At 36.2% G+C, this 14,682-nt stretch overlaps 2 protein-coding genes across 6 annotated transcripts in view; one reads left to right on the top strand and one right to left on the bottom strand.

Moving 5' to 3' along the window:
- Positions 1 to 14,682, top strand: part of naf1 (nuclear assembly factor 1 homolog (S. cerevisiae)) — a 67,837-nt gene that overhangs the window by 42,249 nt on the left and 10,906 nt on the right. The window lies entirely within an intron of this gene.
- vegfc (vascular endothelial growth factor c) overlaps positions 1 to 14,682 on the bottom strand; it is a 58,098-nt gene that overhangs the window by 37,332 nt on the left and 6,084 nt on the right. Inside the window, exon 1 of one of the 4 annotated variants that reach the window (XM_044113995.1) lies at positions 7,193 to 7,602. The exons of 1 other annotated variant lie outside the window; for it this stretch is intronic. In XM_044113995.1, the coding sequence (XP_043969930.1) occupies positions 7,193 to 7,312 (120 nt within the window). In that variant the 5' untranslated portion in view covers positions 7,313 to 7,602. Of the gene's footprint in view, positions 1 to 7,192; positions 7,603 to 14,682 lie in introns of those variants that run through there. 2 more of the 4 variants (XM_044113994.1, XM_044113999.1) reach the window with 2 other exon arrangements.

Below are 14,682 nucleotides of genomic sequence, written 5' to 3'. Positions count from 1 at the left end.
ATTACCAAATTACTTGACTTAGACATGCTGAAGAAGAGAAACATCTAAAGTTTGCACAAAACCAGTTCGACATTGCATATAAAATAAGAAAATAAATGTAACACTAAAGACTAACTAGACCTAAGAAACATAATTAACTAGCATCAATAATGAAGGACTGGACCAAAGTAAAACAGAAACAAGACTGATCTAATAAAAAGAAACTAGAACAATCACAAGATTCTAGCAAAATCTGAGTTTGAAACTCATGAAGCAGAGCAGTTTCTTGTTTTGCTGTGTTTCTGCACTGAACTCACAAAGCAGATGGCAACAGATACACACAGAAGCACTGAATCAAACCACGCTTTGTTTGCTCAGAAATCAGTGAATCACACCACATCCACATGGAGGTTGTATTTTTCTGTTTTTCATTCATGAATATAAAATGAATCGGATCATTGGCAACATAATGACTTTCTACATTAGACATGTGAGCCATACAACAACAATACAACATATTTTTTTGTTTTAAATATCTAAAATACTATCAAATTGGTGATGGTCCCATTTTATAAAGTTTCCTCGTAAGCATTTGTACTCATTTTTTCCCTTTATTCCACGTCATTGTTTATTTATGTTTAAGCAGTTATGAGGCACTGTGGTGAAACCTGAAACTGCTGCTGCACAAGTTACTCAACAGGTTGTTACCAGGTAGCCAAGAATGAGTGAGTTGTTGCTAGGTAACCAAAGAGTGAGAAAATTCCATCAGACATATTTTTTGTTGATATTGATTATGTGTCTGTTTTGGTGTATGTTATTATTGATTTATTAGCTCAGCTCTACAAATAACACTTTTACAATTATAAAGGAATAATAAAAAAAGTATCTGCAAAAGTAATTTCCATATATACATGAATATAGGAGAAATGTCTCTTAAATGCATCATTAAATGGATCATTTAAACCTTAATCATTTAACAGGTAACCTCCATTAACACATGATCTTACATAATCAAACCATATTGTAGAGTTATTAGAATGATTAAATTCAGAATTACAAACATTTTGCGTCCACAAATAGCTTTGTGTATCTTCCCTTGTATACTCCAATGATGGATCAAACTATCATTGGGGTTAATTGTAACCAGATGTAACAGATTTTAACAAGCACATTAATGTTAACAGGGTTAGTGTTATATATTAAATATTTCTTTAAAGGTACAGAGGTCAATCAAAGAAAAAAGTTAATCAACAAACAGAACCGCCACTGTCAGAAGTCAGTATGTTTTATTTTCTAAAATGCTCAACAGGAAATTGACTTTAAATCCATTGTTGATTAGAAAAGCACTTATGCAAGACTACAAGCTCCACCTTCTTGTTGGTATCTGCAGCTTTGAAATTCCACAGATTACTCCATTTGACAAGGAAAGTACAAATTTAAGAAATAGCATAAAAATAGACTGAGTGTTTGACATTATGGGATAATATCCTGCCTTTCTGGCAACTACAAACTTGAAATGTGCAACACATCAGCAAATAGCAAAGATAAAGTGTTCCGATAAATATGCCTAAGCGAGGAAGTGAACTGCATAATATATGAAATGATTTGTAGCCATCACCTTTCACAATATGTCTTAATAGTGTATAACTGATTCTTCAAAGCCAATATCTGAGGGAGAAAGAGGTAATTGGTCAGAGACAAGCAGTACAAAAAGCTGAAAAATACAGTAGTTCAAAGTGGAGAGATAAGAACAGCGCTAAAATATTTGGCAAAGTCACAGCATTTGCACAAGAGGCAAATCTGAGGCCAAATCAAATCTTAAAAGGTTGGCAGCTAGATCACATTTGTTAAGACATTTTCCCAAAAATGAAGTCAGAAATAAGCCGTAAGCATTCTGGACGATTCATCAAAAAGTCACACTTAAATCTACATGTGCATCTTCCAGAACACATCAATTGAAATTTCTGAGTGAACAAGTTTTGCATAGAATTTATTACAAATTCTCAAAGTTTACTTGCTCAGTCCAGACCAAACATTATATAGCTGTCTGTTAACATAGAAATAGTTGAAAATCATTCCAAAACCTACAAACTACCTCACAACCTCAAATATATGCAACAAAAATACAGCCAACACTGTCAATTCATATTCTACTGTGGGTTAAACTCAATATGTTTAAATCGTATTTCTTTCATTTAACAGGAGAGTATGGCAAAAATAAAAAGTTCAGTTTGATGCTAAACAAAAGGCAGCTGCTGTATAACCAATAATCACTTTACAAAGCCTAACTTAAAAAAAATCAGGCCACGTTACTAAGCATATTAGGCAACATGAGGTCAAGGCCTTGAGGAAATGTTCTTCATTTCCTCAAACTCAGATTCATATAAATGTTCTCAAAATGCAAGCAGACAAGACTGAAAACAGTAGGACAGCAGATTAACCGTTTAGTAGAGATCAGAGGAAAGGCGTCAACCTGAAGTTACTACAAACCGTTTTAAGGAGCCATCTACATGTTTTCTGAAAAATATTCTGAATTTGCTGCTCTGATTTTGAACGTTATATATCGCAGCATCTAGCACAGTTTTTTTTTTTGTTTTTTTTTGTCTAAATACATATGTAACAGGGTTTATTTTAACAATATTATAGATGTGAAGTTTGTCGAAATTTGCTTATGTATTCTTTGAATTTATTTTGTTTGGTCAAGAAGTTGTTTCTCCAGACATTTACTGATGATTTAAGTTCTGCTACGTTGCTCTTGACAGTTGGTGGTTACCATAGCAACCAGTAACCGACAGCTCCTCCCCCTTTTTCTATTGTCTGACTACGGTTTGTGTTTTCTTTACATTATAGTTTAACATATGTTTTAGACAAATTTAGCCATATACAGTAATTTAGCTACGTTTTGTATATGTTTTTAACTGTTATTATTAATGCTGTAGATTGTAGCTTTGTTTCATTTTACAACTGTTTGCTGCTGCCGCCAACTGCTCGTTTGGAGCTGCTGCTCTGTTGTTTGTTTAGGTTTTTTTTATTGTATTTTATCAACTTTATTTCCTCTTTTGTTGGAATAAATAGTGAACCTGAGTTGAGATGTCAACCTATTGGATCTGAGATGAATGTAGAAGAACATTACGTTCATCCTGTTTCATAAAGTACCAGCCATATAACACACACACACACACACACACACACCCACACCACCTGGCAGCTGCTTACAGGAGTTTTCCTTCTGACATTAGGGATGATCCGGTGAAATTCCTCAGTAAGGAGAACTTTAAAGGCAGGAGAGAAAGTCATCATCCCAATTAGGACTCTACTGTGATCAAATAGAAACACTCATCTTCTCCTTTTGTCTTGCTCTGCCTCACACACTCATACCCCACACACACATCCACTTGACCCTTGTGACACCTGTCTCTGTTGGCTCTTTTCACTGACTAATTTGAAAAGACCCCCTCCTAATCCTGCACCACCAACAGCCCACCCAGCCACACACACACACACACACACACACACACACATATCCCACTCCCAGGATGTTCCATCCTCACTTGAGCCTTGTCCTTTACTCCATCATGCAAAGTTTAATTTAATTCACTTTAATATGTATCTTTTTTCAGCATAAGATTAAACCTTTTGTTTGAGTTGTTGAACTCAGAGGGTGCATTCACACCAGACGTGTTTGGTCCGCTTTAATCCAAGTCCACTTTGTAGAAAGCTCGGTTCACTTGGGTAGATGTGAACCAAACTCTGATGCGGACCAAAAAAGGGAACTCCGGTCCGCTTACAAACCTCGGTCTCGGTTCAGCTGAAGTAAACTGTGATGGGGTTTGAATGCATATGTGAATGCCAAGCAGACTGGGGACCGAGGATGACAGAGCAGGGCATTCTGGGTAAATACAACCAAAACAAACAAGCAAGTCGAATGCTAGCGAGAGATAAGGCTCCTGTTGGACAAGTTGCTTTTAAGCCACAAAAATAAACTAAACTTGGACTCAACTTAACTTGAGACTTGAGACTTGGACTCTTGGTCTGCGACTAGAGTCATTTATTTGCATGCAGTGAAGGGAAGCTCCAGCTGCTGCACATATTTTACTATGAAAAAATGACCTTATGAGTGGATTATTATGGGGTGTTTGTGGCTCATAATCTGTCTGTATTAGTTGTAGCTTCCTTCAGATTGCTCTCCTACTGAAGGCTTTATTAAACAACTTTGGATGGTTTCAGAAACAAAAATCAATGTAACCAACTTCTGAGCGAGCTGCAACATTGCATGAACACTTCCATCTGAACATTTCAAAAATAAAAGCACTTCCTGTTCTTTTCATTCAGAATTTGGAAGCACTTAAAATTACTTACTAAGCTTTGTTTAATTTAGTGTGTTGTAAAATTAAACATAAGTACTTGAAGCCAAATTTAGTGCCATATATAATGAAGACCTGGACAATACAGATAATAACAGTCATTACAAAAAAAAGAAGCATTTTTAAAATTAGGCCAAAGGACAAGTAGTACAGGTTTGGAATGCAGGATTAGAGCTGACCTAGACGCTGTGGATTCAATGAGTGTTTATTGACAACACTCACAAATAAAACAGTAATAAAATGACTGACATGTTTATTTCTGATGTCAGTCATTAGAGACTGAAGACCTAAGTTGGATTTGGAAAAAATGACTTGTGAAAATCTCTGGTTGAAAATCACTTACAAGACTTCAGATGAACCAGAACATATCATAAGAGCTGTGATAAGAAAAACACAAATTGTCCAAGACGTGCAGCTTATCTCACCCTGGCCCTTTAAGACAGCTTTAACATCAGACCAAAGCAAAACTCTGTTTGTTCTCCAAAAGAATTTACACGTGTCTCTGAATGCAAACAAAAGAAATCTTCTGACCCTTTTAGCTGCTTTTTACTGCATTGTTTGGCCTTGCATAGGGATTTTACAGCAGACATAGTGAAAGCTGACGGGGACTCCAGCTCCCCCTTGTGGTGCCTAACGGATACAACCAGCTACATCCTGCATGTGTTTTAGGCAATAATATAAACGAAACAACACATTTTTTAATAGAAACTATCTGTCCTAGCTTTTGTTACAATTGGAAACTTGATTGTGATGAGATTTCTCCTGGTTTAAGTTTCTATTGAGATGAAAAAACTAAACTCTTCTATAGCAGCAGCTTGTCTACTGTGAAAAACATCTTGATCTCTGTATTTTTTTCTAACATATTGGTTCTCTCTGTGCTGAGTTTCAAGATTACTACCAAACCTGATGACACCTGAAGTAACCACCACCTTGTGCACCAAGCTGCATATTGTTTCTTCCCAGAGTTATGGGGCTAACCAGGTTTTAAAACTAAATTGAGCGGTACTGAAATCGATGCTAAGTAGACTGAAAATTAGGCAAAGCATGAAACTGATGACATCATCTGCAATTAAGCCACATTTTCCACACTCTTCTCTTTCTTTTCCATCATCATGATATTCACACCACTTTCTCCACCCAACTGGTCAAATACACTCCAGGATTTCTGGAATGTTATAGCCTAACAAAAGATGCATCCAAGCTTTGATTTACAATTGCAATATTTCACACATTTAAACTGATCATTGCAATTCCATATGTTGTGCAGCTCTATTTATAATCAGTCTGAATTTCACTGTAATTGCAATTAACTATTGTTAAAAAAAAAAACTGGTAAAGAAATTAAAAATGGTCAAAGTTTATTTAAGTTAACAGATAATTAATTTATATGGCTTTATATTGTTTATTTAAGCTGAAATTATCTCAGTTGCGTCATGTATAAATAGACCTGACTTTGCTTTGCTTCTCTCAGACCTTTTGCAGCCGCTTTAAAAACAAGATTAAAACATGGACTTTAACTTAAAGGGTATCTATTGTTGCTACATAGGTTAGAAAAAGAAGGCAGAGAATGTGTGTTACTAAGAATATTGACAAAAACTTTCTTGACAGACTTGCTGTCTGCACTTTTAAGACAACAGCTTCTGAAATGTATACACAGAATTGCTATAAATAACAGAACAGAAAAAGAGTCAGTCAGGTTTTCTTTTTCTTTTTTTTAAGAAAACTAAATGACTAGCCATGAAAAAGGGGAATTTTCTACATTTTTGACACATCAACTTGGTCTGGCAAAGTAATGCTTCATCCCATGACATTATCACCCAAACATGGAAGTGGAGAGATTTCCAAATAAATATTGATAAAATAACATTTTATTCTCATTTACATGCTTGTTTGCCAACAGAACAGATCAAAAATTTGGACACACCTTCTCACTGAATTCAATGAGAAAGTGTGTCCAAACGTTTGGTCTGTACTGTATGTTTAACATATAATATGCTTGAAACAACACCTTGGAGGTGTGCAGGTGCGAATGTTACCTACAGGTAGGTATGATTTTATTATTGGACTCATAAACAGAAAATCAAAATACATTTAAATTTCTAATCCCATTTTTAACAGATTCTCTGCATTTTTGTTTCTGTTGCTTTTATGTTTGTTTATTAACATTGCTTTTGATAGTTGTGTGTTTTATTACCTGTTTTTATGATTTTGAAATTGAAATCTATTTCTCTGACTGGAAAATGTACATTTTGGAGCTTGTAAACAGTGCAGATGGCAGCTCTAAACAAGGATTTGTATCTGGTTAAATGAAGGTTATTATTATTATTATTATTATTATTATTATTATTATTATTATTATTATTATTATTATTATTATTATCGTTATTGTCATTTTAATAATTGGTGTCTGGTGGGAAATACCAAAACATGCATAAACCCAAGAGCCACAGTTTCTTCTTCTACTGATTTCTCACTTGGACAGCAGAGGGATAATCCCACTCAGCATCACTTCCAGTCCAGTTATTGCCTCGTTTCCCTGAAAAAGTCTGCTGAGTGTTGAGAAAAAAAATAATTCAATAAATCTGACAAAACCCAGGCCGTTTGGAGTGATAAAAGATGTGAATCAGAACAAGAAACTGATGTTTTGTTATTCAAACAATAAAGAAATATTCCGCATTCATAAACTGAAATCTTGCCAACACTTTCTGCTCTCCCACAGTGAGACTCCACAAAGAAATGCTCTGGGATTATAAATGAGCACATGATGGAGCGTGGGGGTCCACAGTGGGCCAACTGCGTTACAAATTTCACGCACAGACAAACAAAGTTTCTCTTCCAACTAAACTCACCGGTTCGTCCATCGGCTCCTGCTCCGCGTACTCATCATTATAGTCTCTGTGGCTGAAGTCGCTGGCCAGGTTAGTGTAGAGCAAATATGCCAGAAACAGAGATATTCCCAAAAGGTGCATGTTTATAAGACGTCTGCGCAAGTTTGTGATCCAAGGCGCATAAAGAGGGGGATTTTAAGTCTGAATATGCGCCGCTGCGGCTGATCAGACTCTCACATTTGGCCCGGCTCCCTCTCTTTCCCTTTTCTCTCGCTGTCAAAGTCCAATTGTTGCTCCGCGGAGGCCCGGCAGCATGTGTATGGGAGCCGCTGTGGATGGAAGCCCGGTCATATGGAAACGGATAAATCCGGAGGGTCAGCGGAGGCTGTCGCGTCAATTTATCGCAGAAAAACCAACCGCATGTGCCTTCAAAATAAGAGCCTAAAGGTGGCCCCCCTTACTTATACAGCAAGAGGACAGATGGAAAAATACTCCCAACATGTTCGGTTTGATTCACTCAGAGGTGGCAGAGTAACCAAAAGTAGTACTTAAGTAAGAGTAGCACTACTTCAACATGTTTACTCAAGTAAAGTAGAAAGTTTTCAAGTACTAACAACTGATCACATTAGCAGGTATTTAATATTTTTAAATGACATAATCAGTCGAAACAAATATAAAGTTAAGTGAAAATTTTGGTATTTTAAGGACAGATTACAATAATTCACATAAGTAACAAAAATAACATAAAATCAAAGGAAAATGTTCCAAACTTTAACAAAAACTGCAGGTGTGTCTGTTTCTAGTGAATTTTTAGTTGAAACATGTTTGTTTTTCATTCAGTGGGTAGAAAATACAGAAATTTTATTCAAGACTAAAAGTACTTCCTAATACTTCATAATACTGCTGCAGAAGATCTTTCCTGCACAGCCATCACCATCATCTTCAATAACTCTTTGAAGAATCTAAATTAATGAGTTCAACAACATTTAATTTCCCTTTGGGATTAATAATAAAGTATTTTTTGAATAAAGTTACTCAAGTAAAAGTAAAAAGTACAGTGTTGTAAAAATACTCCTTAAAGTAACAAAATAAATCAGTCAAATTTAAATTTATAATAAGGAAAAAAGTTTTCTGTAAGATACAGGAACTGGTTTTAAGTCAATAATTTCAATTTGCAAATTATTTTATTTACACAAGATATTTTTCCCGTGCTATAAGTGAAATAATCTGCCTATCCATTTTGTCTAATAACCCAGCAAATTACTAGTTTGGTATCAAGAAACATCTTTTCTAGAAAATATTTGATCTTTGCTCTGTTAAAATCTGAATGTAATTGATTACAGCACAGGTCTCAAACTCCAGTCCTCCGGTCGCTGTCCTGCAGTTTTTAGATGTGCCACAGGTACAAAACACAGGAATGAAATGACTTAATTACCTCCTCCTTGTGCATATAAATTCTCCAGAGCCTTAATGACCTAATTATTCTATTCAGCTGTGGTGCAGAGGAGGCGCATTGCAGGACAGCAACCCTCAGGACTGGAGTTTGACACCCCTGGATTACAGGATAGATGCCTCTTTATCTTTATCTTCACAAATCAGAAAACTTCATCACTGTATGTCTCTTCCTAATGAGTAAAAATATAAACAAAGTGAATCCACAACAGAGTGTAAGTAGGTTCAGCTAAAGAAAATTTGTCTAGCATGTTACAAAGTGAGAGAGTTACTGTACAGACCTTGAGGAGAAATGTAATACTGACACACACGTGTGCATGCAGTGGAGAAATGGAAACTTCCCTCTGTGTAGGGGGTCATGCTCCATCTACAAGTCTAGCAGACTTTGTTATTGAAGAATAATGTGTTGTGAGGGGCCACATTGCAGACATGTTAGGGGATGTGAAGTCCTTCAGCATGACCAGCATTCCACAGGACTACAACATACATAAACAAATGCTCACATTTGCAAAACACACACGCACACGCTCAAACACACTCACACACACACACACACACATTAAAATCAAAGCAGACTTACAAAAAATGTCTCTTCACACAACCATTCAGAAGGCAAAACTTCCAGGCTCAAACTCGTCAGAGATTCTATTTTCAAGAAATTAACAGAAGTTTAAATTCTTTTAATTTTGCAATAATTAGACTCATCTTGTATTTACAGTTATTACTAATAGTAGCTGTCTTATGTCCTCAGATGTATGGATGCACAGCCTCACTCCGAGCATAAAGGCTACCGCTAGCATGTTAACCTACAACAAATATAATCTACTCAGTATGAAAACACCCGTTCAAAAGCCAGAGTTAGCTAAAATACTAATGTCATCTAAAATGGGAACATTACCATAAGCATGGTTGATCGGTGTGAATGGCAAATAATATTTTTTTAATGAACTTTTTTTTTTGTTCCACCGTGGAACAATTAAACACAGATTAATGAACAATTTATTCATTTAACTTTATTTAATCAGGTTGTCCCTTTTAGAGCCAATACCTCATTTACATTTCTTGACAGAATTGGTAGACAATAAACAATCGTCAAGGTTTAACAATCTCATCGACTCCTGGTTGAGCCATTGCTCTGACATCGACACCCTGAAGCAGCACTGAGGTTTTCAACTCTCCACCTGGATAATATTCTAAAGATCAAAATTCGTCTAATATGGTCAGTTAATGAACAAAACTGGGAGTTTCAACAAGAAATTGTTGTCAAATTCACATGAAAACTGCTTTTAGATGAACACATATCGCTTCTGATATTGAAAAAGCCTCGACTTTCCTCAAAGATGAAAGCATCGAAAGTATACATTTTGCACTTATTTGGATAAAAACTGTTTTTGACAATATTTTTGAATGGAATGAGAATTTGGATTGTCCTGAAATGAAAACAAACTGTGGAAGTTGAAGTGGGGTTTTTTTGGTTTTTTATTTAAATTAGTGGTTTAGCAGCTTGAATATATGTGGGACCACACTGGGGATAAAACTGTTATTCTTGACGTAAAGAGCTGATGGTTCAACTGAGTAAAAAACCTCTTTAAAAAGAAATGTGAGAATTGAATCTGAAGAGGAACCTGAAGGTTTAATGATTACGTCATTTAAAGTTGTTGGAGTTTGTTTATTTTTTTAAACAAGTACTGTGAAAGTAGATTGATTTTTATTGTTTATCTGCAAGATAATTTGTGAATGTTGCTGTTTTTACAGTCAAATACACATAAATACCTTCAATATAGGGACGCCGACGACGATGATGACGATGACGATGATGATGATGACGATGATGATGATGATGATGATGATGATGAAACTGAAAAAACAGACACATGTAATAGTTCCTTACACCATATTTAAGTTCAAAGCCGGAGTATTTCGGTGAGGAAACTGAGGCCATTTTCAAATGTTTTGCATGTGACAAATGGAAAGAGGTAATTAGGTGTGAAATTTAATTTAAAAACAACATATCCAGTTCATATTCCCACACAAATTGAATAATTAATTATGAGGAAAGCCTGTTATGGGTGAGATAAGCCTCCTTTTGTTAGCTGGTTGACAGTTAGACAACATTAATTAGCCCGGGTCAAAGGAAGCAGGTCAATGACCTGAATAATGGCCGCTTGTTTGGAGCTTTGGATCTGTGTCATGTCTTTGGTTTCATTTCTTTTTAATTATGTCTGTAAAAAAAAAAAAAAAAAAAAAAAACGGGATCAACAATCATATACCATGTAGAGACATGAAAAATAGTTTTTTATTTAGTTTTCAGTACTGCCATCAAAGTTATTTGGCACAGCTACAGACGACTGTGTATAGAAATGTCTGTGAAAATTAAATTTTGTTATATATTTCAATTTACTTATGTTTTGTGGTCCCATTTAGTTTGTTTGAACCTGAAGAAAAAAGTTTAGGTAAAGACATTTTGCTTAAGCTGTGATAATGTATGATTAAGGTAATTATTTGTATTGCATAATTTAAAAATATATATATAATTTATGGTTTTAAAAACATCTAAGTCTGGATTGTCAAACTCAATTACATTTTGGGCCAAATCAAGATCATGAATGTTGTTAAACTGACGGTTGTGCCAGAATTTATTACTAAAACCCTTTAAAATATAAATAAATTCTTAAAATTAAATGATATTGAACAGCTTTTCAGGCCCTCCAGGATTTTGCGATTGTTTCTGGGATATTTTGTAATAAAAATCAAAGTGTTGGTGGTACTAATTTAGAAATCTTTTCACTTATGTATGATGGGAAATGTGACTTTTTATTACTCGTTATTATTATAACTTGACATCATGTTAGGCTGAGGTAGCTGTTATGTAGAAGAAACGCATCCACCTGCAAGTGGGAGTAAAATGTCACTTGGATCCAATATTTTTTACTATTTTTGTCAAAAATCTGCAATAAACTCACAATTACACATTAGCGCATAAAAGTGCAGGGATTTGTTGATTTTGCATGAATTTCCACAATAAATTGAAGGAAAGTGGAGGGACTGATTGATGTAATTTTGCAGTAAACAGATAAAAACTGCTTTGATTTGATTGATAAAGTCATATTTAAGCACGGTGTTGCCTTAATTGTTCTATTTATGTGTCCCTTTAGAGTCTAGAGGGCCACATTAGAAGCCATGGCGGGCCGGATTTGGCCCCCTGACCTTGTGTTTGACACGTGATATAAATCATTTCCTCTAGTTCAGGGGTCTCAAACTCCAGTCCTCGAGGGCCGCTGTCCTGCAGTTTTTAAATGTGCCACAGGTAAAAAACACAGGAATGAAATGGCTTAATCACCTCCTCCTTGTGTAGATCAGTTCTCCAGAGCCTTAATTATTCTACTCAGGTGGTGCAGCAGAGGCACATCTAAAAGTGAAACTGATATACACAGAATGGATCAGGTTTGACCTGATACGGTACGTTTTCATTGGGTAAAAAGTGATGTTAAAAATAAAACAGCTTCCTTATCAACTTTTATAGCTATGTGATGTCTCAGGTCAAGCTAACTTTAAGCACAGCATTTCAAATAGTGTTTTTCTCTAATTAATTTTTTCTTTGCATTGCTTTAGAAAGTAGTGAATTACATGGATAACTTTGCAGATTTCATGGCTTGTTTGCTTAATTATTTCCGTGTTCCACCGTTACAGAAAAAAATAAGTTTTGTGTTTTTGCTTCCACTCTGCATCTCTCCAGATCCCAGTAACATAAACAACAAATCCTTGGCTCAACAATGACCTCTTGGTTAGGCAATTAATTGAGCACCCATGCACCCAAACACACAGAACATCTAAACAGTAATAGCTCAGACCCCCCAGAAATAGGCAGGTCAAGGTCCTGTGCACGGACAGCTAATCTCTCTCTCCTTCTGAGTGTGTGCGTGCGTGTGTGTGTGTGTGTGTGTGTGTGTGTGTGTGTGTGTGCGTGTGTGCGTGGGTGTGTGCGTGTGATTATTCCTCGGTGCATTCCCCAACTGGAATGCTGCGCTTTTTGTCGTGCAATCACAGACGCTTGTGGAATTTGAACTGATATGAAAATAATTGCTTCACTTTGGCTTAGAGAGATGTTGTAATGAGTGGTGTATTTTCACAGTCAGACGCTGGAAGAAAAAAATAATTAAAAAAATAGTTTTCATCAACAATAATACTGAAACATTTCTATGACCTTCTCACAAGTCACAGGTTCTATTTTACTAATAAGGAAAGCTATTTTTCTATTTTCTTTTTAAAATGTTTTTAGTGCATGTCTGTGGTTTATATGGATCAAGCCATTTTGATAAGTTCGTCTGTGTGAGACAGACTGGGTGTCCAAACCTGAGCCTATTAATGGTCCCTTCTGATTTTAAAGTGTATAAAAATCCACAGAAATGCGTTCTTGGATGCCAGGCGATGGATGAAATGTTTTTAAGGTGAAACTGAGGGATGATTTAAATTGAACGTTGCAGACGTTAGTGTTTACGTCTGCAAATTTCGCGCATGCACACAACGCTGGAGGACAAAGGACCCGATTGTTCACATGCCATCCATAGGTAGAACAATTCCCTAGTTACGTCGATTCGGGTTTCCCCATCAGATACGGTTCCCTCTGCGTCTCCTCGCCGCTCCGCACCGCCGCGTGCTTCTTCTGCGCTACTATCTAGACAACTACGGACACCTTGAAGGCTCAAATAACATGTGTCAGTGAATGTGACAACTTTAATAAATGAAACCTGGAGATGTAGGTATGATTCAGTTAATGTGGGCCACAGCACATCAACCAGATCCCAGTCTGGATCTGATTAATAGGATAAATAATAGAAAAAACGTTAAAGAACAACTCAAACCCGCTCTGTGTATGCTCCCCCTCCCCTCCCACACACACACACACACACACACACACACGCACACACACACACACACACACACACACACACACGCACACACACACACACACACACACACACAGGTAAACTGTTGTTGACAACAACGCCACTGTTTGTTTTAGGAATAGGCACACAAAAACAGGCAAATATTTCAAACACAGAGAATAAAATAGTTGAACTTTTTAGGCTTGATGTTTGTTTTGCGTTCATTGTGGTAGATTAGCTACTACTCGCTAAACTAACACGGTGGTTGATTAGTTTAAACGCCTTTTCTACTGTTGATCTGTCAGAGTTGGTGTGTAGATCGCCTTTTTTTCTTTCTTAAATTATCTGAAACACCCAAATCCACTGCACATCTACATGTGACGGTTGTCAAAGTTAAGCAAGCAAGACAGACCTGTACTTCCCTCTCCCTCACTATTTTTTTCTCTTCATTAAAACTTTTTCCTGATTTTGTTAGTTGTCATAGTGTTGACAATTGGTACCAAAGCACTGCATTCCTTTGTCTTTTAAATATCATCAAGATTTAGTGTATTATATCAACAACCTGGCAGCTAAAACTAATGATAGTCATCATCTGGAGCAGTTTTTTGCCCTCCAGCAGGGAGACGGGGCTGCGATCTTGCGTGTGTGACGTCACGCTGCAAGGGATCCATCGACGTCTATTCAGTTACAATCAATTAAAAAATATTTTATTAATCCCAAAAGGAAATGACCGTTGAACATTAGATCTGCCTATAGCCTGGAACACTTTAAATCACTCCTTAAAACTCATTTACATTCTTTGTTACTTACATAAGGCCTGACATTGTAATCTATGGGGTCCCATTTGTGTCAAAAATAACCCCACAGTAACCCTGAACATGTATAGCACTTTGGTGCAGTATGTTTAATACTTCTTTGAATGTTATTTTCAAAAGATACTTTTAATCTAATAATCAAGCCTAATCTCAACATGTACTCTAATTTATTACTGTACAAGTATATGTTAAGCACACCCTAAGGAAATATGCAATTATTTCTTTATTTTCTTACGTACCCAGAGAAAACCTGATGCACGTGTGAAATACTTTCGTTGAACTTGCAAACCCTGCATCTGCAGGTCCGTTCAGTTTTGTAATTGTAAATGTTTCAGCAATGTCCTGCAATCATCTGAAT

The sequence above is a fragment of the Gambusia affinis genome, linkage group LG04 (genome assembly GCF_019740435.1).
Source record: "Gambusia affinis linkage group LG04, SWU_Gaff_1.0, whole genome shotgun sequence".
Classification (NCBI taxonomy): domain Eukaryota; kingdom Metazoa; phylum Chordata; class Actinopteri; order Cyprinodontiformes; family Poeciliidae; genus Gambusia; species Gambusia affinis.
Note: the sequence above shows the minus strand (reverse complement) of the source record. Positions and strands in the feature narration are given on the sequence as shown.